Source organism: Anabrus simplex, chromosome 10, assembly GCF_040414725.1.
Source record: "Anabrus simplex isolate iqAnaSimp1 chromosome 10, ASM4041472v1, whole genome shotgun sequence".
Lineage (NCBI taxonomy): Eukaryota > Metazoa > Arthropoda > Insecta > Orthoptera > Tettigoniidae > Anabrus > Anabrus simplex.
In genome coordinates, this window is record NC_090274.1 from 4,324,152 (window position 1) to 4,346,291 (window position 22,140).

Sequence of the window (22,140 nt, forward strand, 5' to 3'; positions counted from 1 at the left end):
CCCACTTAATGTAAATATACATTCTTCATTCCTTTCCCGGACACTAGGAACATAGGATACATCGATATCCCCTTCAACGGCTCGACGCGCTCTCGAAATTCCATCTCACATCCGCGAGGCTAACCAGGTATCAGTAACTGACCGTTCACTTGGTGAAATACGTCGACCACCCGCAACCGTTCTCACGTAACATACTTCCTATTCTTGATGTGGAATCTCACACTCCTATCCATAGGTTTTGATTTAATGAGTTCTGTGAATATTCGAACTCTTGCTAGTAGACTGTTCAAGACTGTAATACGAACTAATGCACGTACTGGATCACTGTGCTACGTAACTTAATAACATCTCAAAATATTCTCCACGAGTGAGTACGCACATGTGCTTGCGTATTAATGGCTCCGACAATTCTCCACGAGTAATTACGCACTCTGGCATAGTAACGGCTCGAGCAATTCTTCACAAGTAGTTACTTCCATACCCATGACCATGTATTTATATTCGTCTCACCTCCCCTCCGAGTTCACGAGAGGTCATCTTAGGGCATGCAGTTCCAATATCCTCATACGACTATTTGCGGCCCTGCCAGTGGCTTGAACTTGGGATCCACTGATGTAATTATGTTATCACAGGCTCTATGCCAATTCTCAAATATCGTTCGCTGGTAATTAATATAATTGTGAATTTAGTTCCTGTATCCCAGGCGGGGTATTTCGCGCCGTTTTTAGCATCTCTTGCCTGCAGCCAATCAACGGATAGCATCCATGAATTCTCAGAATTACGCCCGTCAATCTCCCTCAATTAATAACTTCTAATATTTTGATTATATGGTTAGGCTTCTAAATTTCACCTTATCTCGAATTGATAATCCACTTCTTTCTATAAATTTAATCCGTGGAGTTAACATTGATAGTGCTTCTTACAATACAAAGTTGTCGTGACTGCTTCTGCCCAGAGAATTTTACGATTGTCCAAGCTTACGCGGGACTGAGAAGTTTCATTTTTTTTTCTACAAGTACCAACCGTGCGCTCAGCCCTCGCTAGTACATTGGAGATCCCCTGACGTCATTTCTAGGAATTCTGCACTCGGCCCATCCGGTGTTTAGCACTATAACTTCGCCCGTGGCTCTGAAACTTTTCCACTGACTCGGAAATGACTCTTCCCTTTCTCTTACCCCCTCGTCACAATTTCTGAGAATACTAATTCTGCTGGCCATTGTATTTCTTAATCTTAGAGGAGACCACAGTCTGTGGCAGGTTTCACAATACCATCTCAGCCTGGCCCATACAATATATAAAGTAAGATATTCTTGCTTTTGAAAATGAAATATATATTCCTCCATAATTAATTACAATTGAATGACGCCTATCACACCCCCACCAGGGCGCATTAGGCCACCCTGTTTCCCTGAATGTACCTCCCTATAACCCTTCCAAACAAATTTCCTAACTCGTAGGTACCACTGCGGTTTAAGTGAAGGCCATCTGAGCGCAGATCCCTATCTCCTACCCACCCATTAGAATCTAGAAATCTCACTCCCAGTTTCCCACATACCCACTCCATAGTCTCATTTAAATCCCCAATCACCTTCCAGTCAGTATCCCTCCTACACAGTATTCCACTGATAACAATCTCCGCTTCCTTAAACTTCACCCGTGCTGCATTTATCAGATCCCACACATCCCCAACTATGTTGGTACTTATACCTGCTTGCCTTACGTTGTTAGTACCAACGTGAAACACTACCACCTTCTCCTTTCCCTCCTCCTTCTCTTCTACTTTCCTCAACATTTGCCTCAACCTAATTCCTGGATAACACTCTACCTTAGTACCCTTTCCTCCACACACTTTCCCGACACGTCTAATGATAGAATCCCCCATGACCAGAGCCTCAACCCTACCTACCTCATTTGATCCCGTCCCCTCCTGGTCAGTCCTATCTTTCCTGACAGCTGCAGAAGCTACTTCCTCCTCCCTTTTCTCCATCTCATGACCCTGATCCACCTGTCTTTTCCTATCCACTACTCCACATTTCCGTTTCCTACCTCTTCCCTCTTTCCTACTACCACACTTCTCGGCAACAGTTTCCTGTTCCTCATCTTCCCTCGGTTGTTCTACCTGCAGTGACTCGTACCGATTTCTCACAGACACCTGTCCTGAATTTTGATCCTGAATGGAGCCCTTAGCCTGCAATCTCCTTCCCCTTAAAACATTAGACCACCTGTCTTCTGCAATTCCCCCCTTTCCTTCCCATCCCTCTATTACACCTACTGTATCCTGTACATTGTTTGGAGGCCTACTTTCCTTCCTGTCCTCCGAGAGAATCCTAATTATCTCCCTCAAGCTCTCCAACTCTTCCCTCATACTCCTTAATGCCTGGCCACACCTACAGTTCCTACACTCGCACTGCTTAGCCATTTTTTACTAAATAATAAAAAGAAAAGGAAAAATAAGATAACTTATTCTGTGCAAAATAAAAATGAAAGGAAAGAAATATTGCCTAGGTTAGTTCACAAAGATAACACGACAGTAAGGTAATTACAGTATTATAGGCTACTAGTACTACACTACTACACTACAATACTACTTAACTGTACGATTTTTTATTCCTACAACACGCTAATAGGATGAAAATTGCTGTTAATTACTCGAAACAGAGAATAATACACAAGAATTACACAATTCTTAACTGGAATTAAGTCTACCCTAATTACAACAACAGAATTTTTGTAAGAGAGTTACTACAGATACCACAGAAACGGTACTATACTACACAAATATTTCATAGTAATAGAATAAACACATACTCTTTCTAATAAGATGCTATAATACACTACAATAATTTTAAACTACGTTCAGACGTATTCTAATTACAACAGGTTATTACCAAGCAAAAACAGAAAATTACCATTTAAGTTCGAAATTCGCAAAACTACTCAAAATTATAGAATAGGCATTCTAATTTCTAATAAGTTACTATACTACACTACAATAATGTTAAAACTACGTTCAGACGTATCCTAGCTTCTTACTAAGCGAAATGAAAATTCCAATTAAGCCAAAATTTAGATATTCACAAGAACTACCGGTAGGTACTCAAAGATTACTAACAAAGTTAAACACGTATACAGATTAATAGTAGTACTACTTTGTCCTACTATGCTGTAATAGAAATGAAACCTGCCGTTTGCACAAAAATACACATGAATATAACAAGCCTATTGCCATCGCAAGCTCTTCTATATTCATCATACAGTTTACTTAAAGTATAATGAGCTGGAAGATACTTGAATAGTGGCTCTCATAAGCAGGTATGGAAAGTATGTGATTCTTAGCTTTCTCGATCACTTCATCATTTAATTTGTTTGTAGGAACGTCACGTCCCCTACAGTCCAGTGAGTGATTTCTGGGACTTCTTAATGACATTTGCTATAAACTTATTTGTTTCATCAATTTTTTGCATATTACTTATAGTTCTCCATTAATTCTCAGATGGTATATACTTGGTACTTTTCTTCTTCTCTCACTTTGTTTTTCATTGGTTGTTATTAAGTTGGACATATATAAAACTCTAGTCTCTAATACCCCAGTATTCTTTAAAAATTACTCTTCTATCTTCTTCCAGAAATCTATGTTTACACTTCAACCTACAGTCTGGCAAAGATTTAGCCTTCCTTCCCAAAACAACTCTCCCTGTTTCAGTCGTATATTCTAGACCTCTGTTTCTTTTCTCCTTACGATCTCTACACTAATTTTTTGGATCTGTCCTTTAAATTGTTTCCTTATTTTGACTTTCTCCCACATTTTCAGAAGCAAAGTCATTATTATTTTTATTCACTACCTCCGTTTGATTTCCAAGTTCATGCACCTGGTCTAAATCACCCTCCCTAGTTTTGAACACTGGATCTTCTTTGTAAAACCCCAATGGCTGTAATGTTGTTACGTTTCCTTTCACTTATCCTTATTTTCTTTGGTGAATGAATGTCTGATGAAACAGGTGAACAGCTGTCTTCTCCATCTGGCAAAAAAAGGGGGTCATCAACAGAATCTAGCAGGTCCATCAGCTGAGGATCGTATCTGGTGCAGGGCTCGAATCTGAAGAGATTAAAGTAATTGAACAAATAACTGAGAAATAGTCATGTAAAGACTCATGGTAATATCCAAGTTCCTTACCTCCTGAATCATCACTACGATTCTTCTGGCATATAGTCATTATTGTCTTTGTTTGCGAACTAAACATGATGATACGTAATGACTTGCAGATAGGAATAGGACACACTTCACAAATTTAATTCATATAACATCTTTCCAACCAGTAACCTATAACAGAATCCATCACTCAGGCATTTATATACCAATAATGCATTCGTAACAAACAACCTATTGTAGACAGCTGATAACATTATTGTTGTCAACTTGTCTTTTACATTATGTTAACGATTGAACTTGAATTTCCTGGTTTTCAGTTAAAAACTCCTGGCCGGTTCACTATTACTACCAACAAATTAATAATAATAAATTAATGGTCCCCTTGTTTGGAACAGTACACTGGGCAAAAAGGTTTAAGTCAAGTTATATCTGATGCATATTGATCTTTTCAGTTTCAACCCCCATTACACATTTAAGTAGTGGTCCTAAAAATAAAGATACGACTTAGCTTCTTTTACCCAGTGTAGAATTTATCTTTTAGTTTATTCTGAGCAACTTAACTCCATTTTCACAACAAAATGACTTAACCCCCTTTACCCAAACACCATCGTTAATACTCTATCGGTACAAAGGAAGTAATATTAGCTGTATCCCATTTATCCTAAACTCCTCCCCTCATGCATAATATGTGCACTAATTGAAACAATATATCTTGTACAATCAAGTGTTACAAACACTATTTTTATCAACTTGGATTACTGTGCATAATTTAGACCAGTTTTGTTGTATAAAGTAAGGAAATATGAGATTACACGGCTAGAGAACAGCTGTTCAAAAGAACACCCATTTCCACCATTACACATCAGAAGACAAAATTGTTCAGCGCAAGATGTCGCGGTGATCACACCGCTTCATGAAGTGGGAGGGGAAAAATGTACAGACAACAAAATGTACCCGGGTTTGTGGGATATAGCAGCAGCGGGATGTACATCGATACTGAAATGCTCTCTGAGCAAATTTCAACAAATCCCACTTGTGCGGTAATAATAGTTTTTAAGATTTTGATTCAATACTGTACAATATTACACATGTATTACAATAGGTGTAATTATACAATTAAAAATAATTTCGTGTTTGGCTAGGCGAAGAAACTCTTTGTTTGTCCAACCCTTGTCCCGTTTCTCTATGGGGTCAGGTATGAGGCGAGATGAATCTGCCGTGGCAGGTTTTTATGACCGGATGCCCTTCCTGACGCAAACCTCATCAGAGTTAATGAGATGAAATGAATGATGTGATATATACTAGAAAGGGAGAGCGGCACATAGCCTACTCCTGTCGAAGAGCACCAAGGGGTCTGCTCAAGGCTTAACGTCCCCATCCGATGGACGAATCACCATTTACGTCGTCCTATGCCATCGCTCCATATGAACACTGCAGGCTTTTGCCACACAATCTAGTGATTAGAAATTGTATACCACCACCTCCCCTACCCTACCGGCCAACATTCTGATGATGAAAAGTTTTTCGACCAATGGGAGTCGAACCGGCTAACCTCGTGTCTGACCATTTAGACTTCACCAGGCGGGCTTACTACAAACTAAGAAACTAACAGACACTAGAGAGACTGACGAATGCGCGTGAAAACATACCCGTTTCCATGACCTTGGCAAAAAATTACCCCTGCAACCCTTCGCCCCAGCACACTACTTGCTGTGGCTCTATACAAATCGGTTAGCCGCGTATTTCCACTAATAATTTTGTTAATAATCAAAGAAAATAAGAGAAGGAAAGACAACAGGGTTTGTACAAATTGCTTTAAAAAAAAAATTTCATATATTTCCTAGTTTAAGTTGATTAAAATTGAATAAAAACGCAATGTTTTCTCCACAAAGTGTGTGTGTGTGTGTGTGTGTGTGTGTGTGTGTGTGGGGGGGGGGGGCTGCCGCTATTGATACTAGGTATGTAAACTATTGATATTTGATTTTTTTTCAACTGTGCTACGTAGCTGGATGGGTACTCGTTTCCAGTGTTTATGATAGAAGGGTGCAATGTTAACACTGTTGGATGGCATTTAAAGACAAAATCCCAGCACACATCCTACGTATTCAGTGAATCCATTATCAAATTAACATTGGAATTTTATTCTTAAAGTCAATATGATTGTTCAAGATTGAGTAAAATTTATATTCCCACCCACATTTAAATATTTTGGGCCTATTCATTCTCTGAACACAAACAAGTGCATGGATCATGTAAGCGGGGAGCCATTATAGGCAAGTTGAGGACTTTGGTGTTGCCCAATGGGAAATACAAGTTGCCGGCAGTAACCAAAAATGAGTTGGATGTTTCCAGAGAACTCAGAAATAACTAGAATAAGCTGAAGAAATTGAGAGCTATTTAAACAAACAGATATCATAGTCATTTACATTTATTCATAATACACCCATACGGTATCAATGAATGGTAAACTACATACCAGTAAATAATTACCAGTACCAAGCAAATTGGCCATGCAGTTAGGGGCACGCAGCTGTTGGCTTGAATTTGGGATAGTGGGTTCGAACCCCACTGTCGGCAGCTCTGAAAATGCTTTTGCATGGTTTCCCATTTTCATACCAGGTAACTGCTGGGACTGTACCTTAATTAAGGCCACAAGGAGTTAGGGATTGGAATAACTTACCAAGGAAGATGTTCAATAAATTTCCAATTTCTTTGCAATCATTTAAGAAAAGGCTAGGAAAACAACAGAATCTGCCACCTGGGCGACTCGCCTAAATGCAGATCAATAGTGAAGGATTGATTGAATCGCTTCTTTCCCATTCTTAGCCCATAGTCACCATCAGACCTATCTGTATCCACATATTTACATCACCTTCTTTGACATATGACTAAAATATATCAATGCATCTGATGTCAGTGCTTTTTTCTTTTCTTTTTTAAGACCTGATATTTGCTATGAGAATGCTAAAAGAGAAGCACTGGGAATATCGTAAGAGCATAGTGGTAGTGTTTATGAATGTCGAGAAGACCTGCAACAGTGTGCTTAGGGAGATAATCTGGGAAAGCCTAGAACAGGGCCATCTAGCCATTGTGCTCCGAAAGCGCGCCCCCGCTCGGGGAGCACTGTGCAGTCAGACTAGCGCTCCTTCCCCTACCACCACTACAGTGTGGCTGCGAGGAGACCTGAGACGGACGATGTTTGGACCGCGCTAACTAGATACGTACGTACGGTCGTGCGTCCGACAGCTTTTGTGGGTTTGCTGACATCACATTGATAGGGCTGTTTTGCATAAAAAAATATACTGCTTATACAAATCAAAAGGTACTCCAATGTATGGAATATGCAGGAAACAAAATCAAGTGTTAAGTAAAGAATACAGTGATGTGATTTATTCAAAACTGAAATTTGACCATATCTGAGAGGAAAATTCAAAAATATTATACCAATATGAGCAGATAGTACAGAACTTGAGTGACTTTTGCCCAGTCACTTTTACGAGCTTTTACTTTTGGAGCAAACAATCTTCTCCAAATTGACTAGCCCTACAATATTTCTGGACACAGCTATTCTTACACAATTGTGCAACTTTCTATTGTTCATCATTGCACAAGGTTTACTTTTGGTAAGCTTCAGAACCGAAAAGAAATGCTCACAAATGTACGTTGAGCCAAACATTGACAGAACTGTGCATGCATGTTTATACAAAAGGGGGTATTCTTCTTGCGGAAAGCCGCTGTAAAATTCTTCTAAACTTCGTGACATTAGAAAGCGGTCTTTAAGATGAACACTGCATTGCAGTTCAAGAAACTCTAATTGAAATAGTTGAGAAACACTGTCTGCACTAAGAGAAAATGTTCAAACAAATACATCTAACACTGCTTGGAGTTCCGATTATTCTGAAAATCTTTTTTCAAACTCTTCTTGTAATTGGCGAATTACCTGCAAGTACTCATCAAAGTCGACACTTTATTTCACTGTTTCAAGCAATGGAAAATGTCCTGTGTTCCTTGCATTGCACGCAACTGGTTTTCCCACAAAATCAATTTTCTTTTGAACACTTGAATTGTTTTCCATCACATCGCAATGCGATTTTCGCCCTGAAGCGAAGTGCTCAGATGGGCAGTAAAGTCACTTAAAAAGGCCAAGTTCGCCATCCACTTAGGATCACGCAAAAGAACTTTGGGCCGCCCTTTCATATCATAAAAGGTATCTATTGCATTCCGCAAGCAAAAAACTCGATGTAGCACCTTTGCCTTGCTCAGCCATCTTACTTCTGCATGGTACGGGATATCTGGATACTCCGCTTCGATGTCGTCCAAGGACTCTTTGAATTTTTTTTGCTTTACGTCACAGACACAGATAGGTCTTAGGGCGACGATGGGACAAGAAAGGCCCAGGAATGGGAATGAAGTGGCCGTGGCTTTAATTAAGGTATTAATTAGCGTACAGCCCCAGCATTTGCCTGGTGTGAAAATGGGAAATCATCTTCAGGGCTGCCGACTGTGGGGTTCGAACCCACTATCTCCCGATTGCGAGCTCACAGCTGCGCGCCACTAACCGCACGGCCAACAAGCCCGGTAATCTTTGAATTGATGGTGCGTGAGTCCATGGGAGCGAAGAAAATTTACCATTCGCACAACTGTTCCCATTACGACTTTAAGCTCGGCGACTTTTGCACAGATTGCCTCCTGGTGTATCAAGCACTGGATCACCGCCATTAGGGTACTACCGCTCTCAGCCATTTTAAATTTTATATAGCTGAGGAACCCCGTGCGTAGACCACATAAAGTACGAGCGCCATCCGTCGTTACACTCGTCAACCGCTCCCATTTTAATCCCAATGACTCATAAACAACCTCCACTGCTTGGAAAATATTGAAACCGGCATCTTTGAGGGCTACCAAGTCTATGAAATCCTCGGTGACTCGCAGATAGTCGTCCACCCCTCGAATGAAAATAACAAGAGCTGTGTCAATATCGGTTGATTCGTCGAGGGTGATGGAAAAGGATACAAAATGTGCTGCCTTCTCCATTAATTGCTGTTCCATATCAACGGCCAAATCGTCTATTCTGCAAACCACAGTTTGGGGAGGAAGAGAGATTTTATCAAATTTCTCAACTAGCTCCATAGGACAAATACATCCCGGCACGTCCGTTAGGCTCTCTTTGATTACATTCCCTTCCGTGAAGGGATTCCCAGCTTTGGCAATTCGTGGCGAACTTTTGCAGTTTGCTCGTAATTTGGGTCCAACAACCTCGCTCTCCTCAATCTCCTGTCAGATAAAAATACGGCAAGTTACAATTTTAGTGTTCTTCAGATACTAATTCAATCATTTCTTCATTCCTGTTTGTGAACAAGCATTTTAGAATTAATAGTGCCGTTCCAAATTGTGTTTTTTTAAACACATTGAATTTCGGTGGCACACTATACATTTGGCATGCCCTTTATAAGCTGTACAGAAAAATGTAATATCCCATTCTGCTTCAAAGGCTGCTGTTTCGTCACTCCCTTTTTTTGTATGATGTTCAGTCATGACAACCGCAAAACTAATTTAGTTACACGCTGTCAACAAAGCGCTTTGGCGCGGCGGGCAGACAGCCAGAGCCCTGGCCTAGAAGGTACAGGTGTGCAGTAGCGTGGGGGGGTCACAGTATGTTTTCCCCACTATACATTTTTTGCTACTGAACAGTACCTCTCACTCATTCAAGTCTTCCGCTCGAAAACAAACGAACTCATGGCTGACAACTTTCACAAAATGCGGGAAGCATGCCAGAGGCCCAATTTGAAGCAGAATTACTGGTCTCAAATTTATTTATTTACACTGTTTACGCTCACATTGGAACACCAAAATCAACCTTATACAATAAAATCTTCAAAAGATAACTTCATTTTTTAATACTTGATAACTTCTTTTCCCAAAACTTCGACGATCTTGCATCCCGTTCTTCTGCTGATATAACATACTGCTTACGTTTTGATGTTTTAAGTGATAGTTTTTATATATTTGTTGTTTAGAATATTCTTCTCTTCTCCATTTTCAATTTGCTCTGTAGTAACTTTCAATTCATCCAAATGCATTTGTATTTTTTTTAAACCAATTGTTTTTTGTTTTACTATTCCAAAAGAAATCAAAAAAGCTGTTTTAGGAGTCTAAAATTTGGCACAGCGTGAGAGTCCAAAAAATGCAATCCTCCATTTTCTCATTGTGTCAATAATTGATTCACTTTCCTTGTAAATTACTGAATTGGGTAAAAGTTTCCACTGGCCATCAATCTGATGTTTTTTAAAATTAATATTTGTCCAGAGAACTCTTCTATCCACTTTCTGCAGTTTGTCTGTTGTTGCTTGGGTATTTAGTTTGAATAATGTTTCACTTGCATACATTGCTTCTGGTCTGATGACGGAGTTATGATGAAATTTAGCATTAATTGAAAGAGACTGTTTTTTGTAACTTGGCCATGTAATTTGTTGTGGTCATCTCAGTTTTAGAGTTCTATTATCTATGGATACTTTTTCATTAGCATTCTAAGTGACAATTTCACCAAGATATATAAATTTATTTCCGACTTATATTTTCTTAGTATTATTTAATATAATATGTGATGCGTCAACTTTAAAGGATGGCATCATTTTAGTTTTCTCAAAAGATATTTTCAACCAACCTTCACTGCTAATCTTCCTAATTCCTCTACTTGAAATTTTGCTTCTTCTATACTATTTGCTGGTAGCGCCAGATCATCATCATCATCTCAAATGTTACATTTCAATTGTAACTTATAATTTAATTTTATTGTGTGCGACCATCGAGATTTGGCTGGCACATGCTCGTATAGGGGTTTGTGAGGACATCTTTAGTGCCACACTGCCACAGCAGACTCTGTTCAGTGAAAGCCACTTCCCGCACCCTTCCTTCCCCCTTACATCTCAAATCCCTCTCCCACACTATGTATTTTGGAAGGAAGCTCTAGAGTCCGTACCTTATATTTTTTTTCTAGTGGCTTTAATGTCGCACCGACACAGATAGGTCTTATGGCGACGATGGGATAGGAAACCACGGAAAACCACCTTCAGGGCTGCCGACAGTGGGATTCGAACCCACTATCTCCCGGATGCAAGCTGACAGCCGCGCGCCCCTAACCGCACAGCCAACTTGCCCAGTACCTTATCTTCAACCTGAAAACATTTACCAGTGAACTGTGTGCTGAAAGTCAGTCAACAAAGTTTTATAACTTTTTGCCGAACTGTCTTCCTTATTGATGAGAATTTAGTTTTACAATGAAATGCAATTTTCTTAGCATGATTATAGAGTCCAATATTTAACTTCAAATGTCGGGAGAAAATAAAAGAACCTTTTTGTTCTCTAGGGAGGACACCGTATGGGAATCCTTAAGGGTGGGCTGCTACTGCAGGTGTGCCTAACTTCCTGAGATAAAGTAAAGATGCTCTATCAAAAATGCTTAAACTGTGTCCAAATAGGGGTGGGAAGATGAGATTGGTTTGAAACCAAAAGAGGAGTCCAGCAGGTAAGTGTCAACGGATCGGATCATAAAGTCCATCGCAGAACATTGCAAAGAGCCTAACACACTAATATTTGCAGATGATGTTCTGATCTGGGGAGAAAATGTAGCAGAAATACAGGAGAAACTAAATCTTTGGAATGGCAAGTTTAAAAGAAGATTGGACTAAACATTGGTAAAACAAAAACTGTTGCAATGACTGTCAACAGGAAAGGTAATTTAATTTTCCTGCTGGGAGCTCTGTTACAATCTGTTCCTAACTTCAAATACCTTGGAAGTATCATTTGAAAAGATAACACAATAAACTAAGAAATAATAATGTTATTTGTTTTACGTCCCACTAACTACTTTTTGAGGTCTTCGGAGACGCCGAGGTGCCGGAATTTAGTCCCGCAGGAGTTCTTTTACGTGCCAGTAAATCTACCGACACGGGGCTGTCGTATTTGAGCACCTTCCAATACCACCGGACTGAGCCAGGATCGAACCTGCCAAGTTGAGCCGTCTGAGCCACTCGGCCCGGCACACAATAAACTAAGAAATAATAGTTCTCACCTATGTACCCTACATAACAAGGCTAATATCAAAATTCAGTCAACAGAAACGAAATTCATCAGAACAATGAACCAAAAGACCAGGAAAGACAAGATTAGGAATGAAGCAAACAGGAAGGAGGCCGGCCTTAGGAAGACGTGGGCTCCAATGTTTTCGACGTTATGAGGATGTACAGAGCGAAAACAGCGAAGAATTTCTTTGACAGAGAAGTGAAAGGGGAGAGGCGAGTAAGGAGGCCAAAGAATCGATGGATAGACACAGTGAAATCATTGTTTAACAAGAGGAATGTCAAGTGGGAGGACATAGAGGAACAGAAACTATACTTTTGACGTGAGGGATTGTATACCTCACCCGGGAAACTGGAGCTGGAAAATTTCATGCTTTTGTCTACCAACACGGAAAAATATTTTAAATATAGTTCTGCACCAATTTGTATTTGTAAGTATTTAATTTACTCAGGTTATTTTTTACTATACCAGTTATTTTAGCATGTTATATTTTCAAACCCATGGAAATTTTTGAATATGGAAATATTGAGCCAGTTTTATAGTTTGTTCCACAGCTGACAGTTAATCTCAAATTAGCAATGACATAATGACCATATTTAATTGAAGAGGAATACTTGGAATTAATTTAGTCATACCTTTCAGTTACTTTACATTTTTAATTTACCTTCTTGATGAGCCCAGCCAACATTGAAGTTAATTTTCTTCCAACCATTTGAAAATGCTTATCTTCTCCATAATTTTTCAGTTTTTAAAAGTTCACTCCTATTTTCATAAAACATTTTTTGGTGTAGATGTGCCTTACTGTTCTTTGTGTGACATATGGTAGTTAGCTAAATTAAACAAAGTAACTCACTAAACTACATTACTATAGCTCATTCCATGTTAAGAAAACAGTATTGCTCTTATGGATCTACAAGGAGTGAACACACCCCTCTATCAGACACCCATAATTCCTTGTGATTAAGGGATATTATACTATACTTTGTAATGTATTATGAAAGACAAATAAAAAGAATTAGACATTTTTCCCGCGAGTTATTAAAATAACCACGTAACGTACTCTTTCTTTTGAAATATATTTGTAGGGAGGAAGCACGTCAGGAACAGCCATCACTTTGTTGCCTTCCTTCATTTACCTTCTGTGTTGCTCTGGTACAAGCATCGTGTAGTCGTTCACTCTGTGAACCGCCGGCAGCTCACTTCTGTAGTGGAGTCATCTACAGTATTTATTTAATGCATGTGTGTATTTAGGCTTTAAAATCAGTGTGTACATGTCTTGTGTTGAGTGAGAGTGGGTTGTATATTACATTATTATTATTATTATTATTATTATTTTCGTACTGTATAAAAGTTGTTACTGAAGATTTTGGTGTTGTGGTGTCCAGCGATACGTCATGGCATAACTTGTACTGATAAAAACAATTGCCGTGTGGGCTTGGTTTTGTTATTTAACTGCTCTTTCTTATCTTAATTCTATGGAACACGTCTGGGTTGTAGAAGGAAAGTGGTAGACAATCTCCCCTGCCAAGTTCAAGCCATAACAAAGGTCACACACCAATTACAGTTTTGCTTTTTTTTTTTTTCCCCTAGTTGTTTTACGTCGCACCGACACAGATAGGTCTTACGGCGACGATGGAACAGGAAAGGGCTAGGAGTGGGAAGGAAGCGGCCTTGGCCTTAAGGTACAGCCCCAGCATTTTCCTGGTGTGAAAATGGGAAACCACGGAAAACCATTTTCAGGGCTGCCGACAGTGGGGTTCGAACCTATACTGGCCGCACTTAAGCGGCTCCAGTTATCGAACTCGGTAATTACAGTTTTGAAAACCGTAGGTGTTAGGATACCTCTGATCATGTATAATCTGATAAACTGTTAAGTCCCAAACAAAAGGATCCAACATGTAAGATTTACAATTAATTATTCTGTAAAAATGTTCCTATGCACAGTTAACTACACGCAAGTTACTACTGGTTAAAATTCTTATCAAACGAGAAGGAATTTCACACAAATGGATCTGCAGATAAATATTAGTGGGTTAACTACTTTATAAAGATTTGGTATGTCATGGTGACAACCTCACCTGGATTGTGTTCACTTGATCTCTTACCTACCTGCTCTGTACCTTCATCTCATTTATCAGTCCATTAGTTGTCTACTACAGAACTTCGGGAAAACATTCTAGCAAAAACACAAGTCATATTGAGCGCAGTGCTTCTGCCTCCACATCTTTAACAGTTAAGAGTCAAAAGGTCATAACAATGAAACCAAAACAAGGTTATAAAAACGTCATTTTTATTTTGGTCTTCACTACAAAGAAATCCACTGGAATGCATATTTTTAAAAAGAACTACCTGCCGAACAGCCGAAAATGCAACTTCATTTTTAAAAATAATTGCATTCTCTTGTTTACCTGCTACTGCTTGCACTTCACAGGATGGTACATTGTCAATATTGCACTACATTTTCCATTGGAGTATTCATTATGTGTCAGTTTTCTTTTTTTGTACGAAAATTTGTTTCCAAAATATTACAAATTATTATGCACCACACATCTTACGAAATTGAAAAAAAAGTCATGTTTCATTGTAAACTGCAGAAAGGAATTAATGGCATATTGGAGGCGTTTAATTAATCACACACACAGGTAGCAGGCCAATTAAAAAACTGAAACTCTGTTTTAATAGGTTCACAATCCAGGACCGTGGAGCTGGGGATCTTTTTTAAATACATTCCTTGTACACTAACGGAGTTTAAAAAAAATATGACCATAGCTCCATGTGCTAGATGAATTCTTCTGGCTCTCTTGGTGCGTCCAGATCCCGGTAATGGATCACAGGTCGATACTCGCCACCGCCCCTGAGAACAGAAACAAAACAGTGGGAGATGACTGCAGGTTCAGTCTATCAAAGGTATATATAAAGCAGCTTCTTTAGAAAGTATCTCGTACTTCAACCAACTGAGAAAGGTAATAACATAGCACACGGGGATTCGAAGGGAAGACTGTATTTCTTATACCAAACTAATTTTTTTGGAATGTTGCACAGAAGTGGGGGGAAAAGGGGTGGGGAAATTAATTTTTCCAAAATAGCTCCAGGCAGGGTAAAAGGTACAGGGAAAACTTGATTTAAAACCATGCAGAAGTCACCACAAAAGTTATGTCGCAACAGTTCCCTTCTCTGTCAGTCACACTAACACTACTACTCTTTCTCCAAATGTGCCTGGAACCAGCAGAATAAAAGCAGGGTTCATCTCCATTTTGTTATCACATAAAAGAGGGTGGGGAAGGATTGACAACGTGTCCAAGAACAACACAACTCGAAGGTCAGACCTTAATCCTGCATTATCACTTGTGAAACAGTTTAGAGAAGGCACAAGCCTCTGCTAGAAGGGATGTACAGTGAAACCTCGGAATGCGAGTAACTTGGTCTACGAGTGTTTTGCAAGACGAGCAAACATTTTAAATAAATTGTAACTCGATAAGCGAACGAAGTTCCACAATATGAGCGTCACGTGTCCCCTCCCCTGTGTCTTTGTTGAATGGATGAACGTGGTCTTTGGTCCTGTAGTGAAGAAATACTTTGCAGAAAATAATCTGCCGCTCAAAGTGTTGAAGTCACCTACTAGGATGAATGGTTTAGGTAGTTGGTGGATAAGGTTTCGTAGATTGTCACCTTGAAACAAATAACTGTTTGGAATATAAACATCGTAGATACACAGAGAAGTTGGTAGATGGACTGAAATTGCTACAGCTTCCAAATTAGTGTTAACAGTAATTTCTTTGGCATAGATATCGTTTTTGATATAAGTAGCTACTCCTCCACTCTCATGATTCACATTAGTTCTATTTTTGTGGTAGACACTGTAGAGTCTTAGATTGGCAGCAAAGTCATTCTGAAAGTTTTGTTTCTTGGAGACAGATAATAGATGGGTGGTGTTGATTTATTAGGAGTTGTAGATATTCTAACTACCAGAACAAGGTTTATCTCCATTATTATACTACGAAGGAATTTTCGTCACTGGAATAGTCTGGCGCTACATTGATATGTGTTGGGTCTTCACTTTGACTGGCGGATTTCAGTAGTTTTTTTTACTATTTGAGTGCTTTTGTTTTTTATGCTTTTATCGGTATAGTAAGGATAGAGTTTTTGAAGGGCTTTAGCAAGACCTATGTCTTGTGTGTAGTTTGAAGCAATTGCTGATATGTTCTTGACACCAACTGTATTTTCAAAGAAGGACTGGAGCTGTAGGTAGCTGAAGGGGAATATTGATGGGTCGGCTTCCAGAACTTGTTTTACTGGCAGGAGCATATCACTTATTGATTTTTGCGTGTCTGTCTTGGGTTTCTTGGAAGTGTGATTTGTCTAATGGTTTTCGATTTGTTCAGGAGAGGCCAGTATGGATTTGTTGCCATCAGGAGAATTTGGATTAGTTGTTTCACTACTAGCTAGTGAAATTGGCCTTTTACATCCAGGAAAATTCACTGTTGTAGGGGTGGCGTGTGTTTCCATAGGTGCTGCAATTTCTCTCTCAATTTGAATTCTGGAGGAGGGAGGATTATTACAGTCTTGGCTAAGTGCTAAGTCAGGGTTGGTCAGTGAAGTGGCTTCTTGAATAGGCCTATCTTTTGGGAGAGAGCTAGAAGTACCGATGTCTGTTTTGGGGTTTTCGACCTCTGACTTTTGTGAAATCTCTTGGAACTGAGGAAAATGATTCAAAGAGGATTCATCTTATGGAAGTGATACGTTGTTAGGACAATCTTTGGCCAGATGTCCTTTGGTATGGCAAAGAAAACAAGGACTAAGCAAACTGATACACGAAAACGATTTTGACAGCTACTATAATAAGAAGTTCAAAGGTTAGAGAGCGGCGTGTTAGGCACAAATTTAAACATCAGAGAAGCTGGAGTGAACTTGTGAGATTCATGAACCACCGAATTCAAAGCAAAGGCCAACCAATGCAGGGACGTATCCCACCTAGAATGATCTTCATGATGAAATGCGATGAGAGCCGATCTCAGATTGCGATTGACCCATAAATTATCTTCTAAATCCTTAAATCTACCGTATCACCTGTAACACTTCTAAATAAATTCATTTCGGCTAGGTATGTCTGTAATTTACAGCTGAAAGGTAATTCCACTAACTGAAAATCTGCGGAGTGTTTCATGTCAGTTATAACAAATATTTCGGGTCAACTGTACGTCACCACAACACCAAGCGAGAAGGGGAAGTCAGCGTTCTTGCTCCCACGGCTCGGCTTTCTCGCTCGCACACTTCCCCTCACCGGATGTCTTCCTAGCTGGCCCAATCTCTAATCTGTGGCATTCCATTTGTTAGTGCTTTTTCTCTCTCTCTCTTTTTTTTTTTACAATCTACCTTACATAGCACCGACACAGATAGTACTCATCGTGATGATGCGACAGGGAAGGGCTAGGAGTGGGAAGGAAGTGGCCGTAGCCTTAATTAAGGTATAACCCCAGCATTTGCCTGGTATGAAAATCAAACCACAGAAAACCATTTCAGGGCTGTCGGCAGTGAGGTTCAAAGCCACTATCTCCCTAATATTGGATACTGGCTGCACTGGAGCGACTCTAGCTATCGAGCTCGGTATTAATGCTTTCTCTACCTAACAAGGTACAATTTCTGCGTTATGCTACTGAATTACACCCTGTCAGAGAAACACATATTGCATTGTCGATACAGAAAAAAGTAATGAACAGGCGGTGTTGGGAAGAGAAAGAGACTGCACGTACTTTACCAAACTGCGTACAAATATACCTCGCATCATTTTCAGATGAATAATTTTAAAAATGCCACTTTGTTTTTTACTTCTGGCTGTATCATGACAATGAGCAATGTTTATAACAAAATAACAGTGTATGAAAAACCAACAAAAATGTTAATGCCTATAATAATTTAAAAATTACAACTTGGTGTATAGAAGGTTAACTTATGCTTAAGATTAAAGGCTGTTCACGTGGAGCCCATTCCTTTTCAATTTGAACGCAGTTAATACATAATAACCTTCAATATTACAAGTCGTCTTTCCTTTTGCAACACAACTGTTTGGTTTTTTAATCAACACACTCAATTTATCCAATCATATCACACACGATCCCTGCTGTGGGAGGTAAACGATCATCCCTGGCAAATTTTTGCTGTATGAACTCTACTATACACAGCACTCGTAAAGAATTTCTAGGCGACCTGCTTAAGAAGAAAGGATTTATTGTTAGGTCTTGTGGTGGACTTAGGATGTTTTGATAATTAGCCCCACAGTATTAATCTATGCACCTGTGATTAAATGGCGTTATGACTGGAAAGGTGAGCCTGGCTTTTGGTACCATGCCAGTTACTGCTTGGAATTAAAGTGGGAAAAAATAAAACACCATTTCTTGACTCGTACCAAAGCCTGAGGGCACGCTTTTCCAGTCCGTCAAGCTAGTAGGAGCTAAACCCCAGTGATGGAGAGGAAAAGTTGGATAATTCTGAGTGACTCAGAAGTAAGCAACCAAATCACTATTTTTAAAAAGGGTGGTTAACAGTGAGATTTTAATAAAGCACTCTGTGGTCATGAGTCTGGGTGTGAAGTATGAAGGTGAAACATCTGTTGCTTTCGATTTTAATGTGTTTCTTCAGCTCTACAGGAATTGTATTTATTTTTAACACGATCATTCCCTCACTTATAGGAAAACCTAAATCATATCTCAACCTTGAAAACAACATAAACAAGAAAACCATGAAAAATTAGTTGGAACAGCCTACCTTTTGTTAAGACATTACGAATACTTTATAAGTGTAATGTCACTTCCACGTATATGTTGTATGTATGTCATCCCATTCTGTCTAGGTTCACTTTTCAGTTCAAAAAGCTGAAAAGTTTCAAATCTTAACCAAAAGTGCTCATGCATTAAAAAAAAAAAAAAGAAGAAGAAGAAAGAGAGAGGAGGGGTAGGGGGAGGGGGTCAACCACAGTGATCTATGCGTGCGAAGAGCTCCGAGTTTATTGCTGTGTAAGTGTTTTGCCATGTTAGTGAATTTGCTTATAATTACAAGTAATACAAAGGAACAAACAAGTGAAAATCAAGTCATATGTAGAAAGAGAAGAAGATCCCTCTCCTATCCATGTACCTTTCATAGGGTGTGGTTGCATGTCATGTGGTTGCAGGGTTTCTACCATACTCTTCTATCCTGTGCTTGATGCGTTGCTTGATACAGAAACCACCCAACGAACTTCACCTGGTCAATCCACCTTGCTGGAACTCTTCCTTGCACTTTGCCCTCTATGATCATCTTTTCCATGGCTCCAGTCCTCCTTGTTATATGGCCAAAGTATCTCAAATAGTCCAGGCTGGTCTTCTTCCTTGATCATGAGCTCTTCTAGGACAGAAGCTCGGTCCAGGATACTCTTAGAACTCGGCGGTACACCCACATTTCCATCGCTTCAATCTTCCTCCTGTCGGCTTTATTAACTGTTCAGGTTTCAGCTGCGTATGTGGCAATGGGGAAAACCATAGCATTTACCAGTATGAGTTTGATGCTGTTCGAGTTGGCTCTGTCTTTCCAGATATATGTCCTCTTGGCCATCACATTGCGTGCCACTGAAAGACGTTTTCTGATCTTATCCGACCAGCCCCCACTGCTTGTTATCAGGACACAGAGATAAACTAATCTGCTCACCACCTCAAACCCCCATCATGAAGATATTGTCTGCATACCTCAAGTTGCTGATCTTCCTTCCTACTCAAACATAGAAAGGGACAGAGTGGGAAGAAGGAGCAAGAGCTGGAAAACAAAAAAGGATACGGAAAATCTCCACAGGAGCTAAAAAAGTAAACTCGTGTCCTCATCCCAAGGTGGTGCAGCTCTTTTCAGGCACACCCGCTATGGAGGTGAGCTGCATGTATCATTTTAACCACATACTAGCCCTCCTGCCGTTCATAAATTTCTGGCAGTACCGGGAATCGAACCCGGGCTCCCGAGGATGGCAGCTAATAACACTAACCGTTATGCTATGGAGGCGGATTCCATGGGAGCTGAAAAGAAATGAAAGTAGAAGAATAGGATTGATGAGATTGGCCTCTTTTGGTGTTTTTTTATCTACAGTGAAACCTCGATTCTCCATTTTTCGAGGGACCATGAAAATAAAACATACAACACGGGAAAATGGAAAATCCGGGAATGAATGAAAACCATCAACAATTTGGCTAAACATCACAAAAATGAAATATGTATAATTATAATCACTCCTAAACCAAACCAAATTACAGCCCCAGTGGGACTTTGCCTGCCAAGCGACCGCTGCTCAGCCCGAAGACCTGCAGATTACGAGGGGCGCAGGGTCAGTGCGACGAATCCTCTTGGCCGATATTCCTGGCTATGTAGATTGGGGTCGCCATCTCACCATTATATAGCTCCACAATTAAAGGTAATCGCATAGGCTGAGTGAACCTGGAACCAGACTTATATCCAGGTAAAATTACCTGACCTGGTCGCAATCGAACCCGGGCCCTCTGGATGAGAGGCGGGCATGTTAGACTGCGAAACCGCACTAATTACCGGTACGCGAGTTCAAAATCTCGATACTTTATATTCAATTTTATGGGGGAATCTTTGACAGTTTTCTGTGAAAACTTCTTTCAGTTCAGCAACTTTGATTAGGCTAGAATAACGCTAAGCCAAACGACAATCGACCACAAGTAGTTTTTAGTTCTCTCATCTAATAAAATAAAGCACATTAGATACAAAGGCACCCAAAATGATGGCGAAATCCGTTCATTTCTTAATCTTTCATTGTAATTTGGTCTCTGGTATACTGTTCGTAGTGAGTTTCTGGAAATCTTGTACCGCGCAAATTAGGCCTACTGTACATCGAATTTTAAAGGTTATGTTGAACTCGAAAACATGGTTTCAAATGTAAGTATTGATTCTTAAAAGTTCTCGAATGCATTATATTCAATTCTGTGCGTCACAAATCCAATCCAATGGGAAAGATAAAAAGAAATATCAAAACTTCAGAAATTACGGTTATTCGTGACCTTGAAGTCATCTGGAAAGCGCGCTCGCTGCGCACGTCAGTACGAGTTTGAAATGATACCAACCATTTAAAATGTAACGTGCACAAATAAAACGACTGCGGTTTTTGGTATTTTAACATGAAAACGTAAAATTCCCAGTCTTATATTAGGACCTAAACAGTAATAGGCAATCCCAAGACCTCCCAGGGCTTTCTTATTTTTTAATGTAAGGTGCAACATCTGTTTTGGTCTCGCTAACATAATCATGTATGATAATATAAAAAATACTGAATTTGTGTTAAGGAGCAGTTTCCATTCCTGCCTGAAAGCCCAGTTACTCTGCAGTGCCCTGAGCAAAGTGCCGAAAACCTCTTCGGCAGTACGATAGAAAAAATGTAAAAATGTAAACATCTAACCCTGGACATAATATGGACGTTTTATAAGTGCGAACATTTGACGAAAGTCGTTCCGTCTTCAAGCAGAGCTGTCGAAATGCGCCATGTCTCCTTACAATTGTTGTGGCCACTCTCTGCTTTATGATTTTCCGAGATTCTCTAAACAATACTACCTGAATGCGATGCTCAGATGGTCCCTTATGCAAGTCCACCGCTGATCGCTTTTCCAGTACCAGTACAGTACTTGCTTTAATTATCGCAGTGACTGGGCGTTAACGCCAAGATCCATAAATATGCCATAGCCGTTCTTTCGTGAGATACAGTTTATTAAAAAACGATTGATCGAGGATTTAGCATACCTGCCAACTTTTAGAACCCAAAAATAGGAAGATTTTTTAATTCTTGGATTTCATCACGCATATTTCACCACAGTCTACGTGAAAATAGCTCAGGATAAAAGGCATACATATCTACAGTTACAATGCGAATTGAATATTAAATT

General features: G+C 39.7%; 1 protein-coding gene and 1 long non-coding RNA gene across 7 annotated transcripts in view; one reads left to right on the top strand and one right to left on the bottom strand.

The window, feature by feature from the left end:
• LOC136882455 (uncharacterized) overlaps window positions 1-22,140 on the top strand; it is a 100,818-nt gene that overhangs the window by 35,937 nt on the left and 42,741 nt on the right. The window lies entirely within an intron of this gene.
• The window catches only part of Ars2 (arsenic resistance protein 2), a 223,893-nt gene continuing 216,254 nt past the window's right edge, over window positions 14,502-22,140 (bottom strand). For all 6 annotated transcript variants that reach the window (XM_067155112.2, XM_067155113.2, XM_067155109.2 and 3 more), the window contains one exon: window positions 14,502-15,083. In XM_067155112.2, coding sequence (XP_067011213.1) covers window positions 15,008-15,083 — 76 coding nt within the window. In that variant the 3' untranslated portion in view covers window positions 14,502-15,007. The remainder of the gene's footprint in view (window positions 15,084-22,140) is intronic.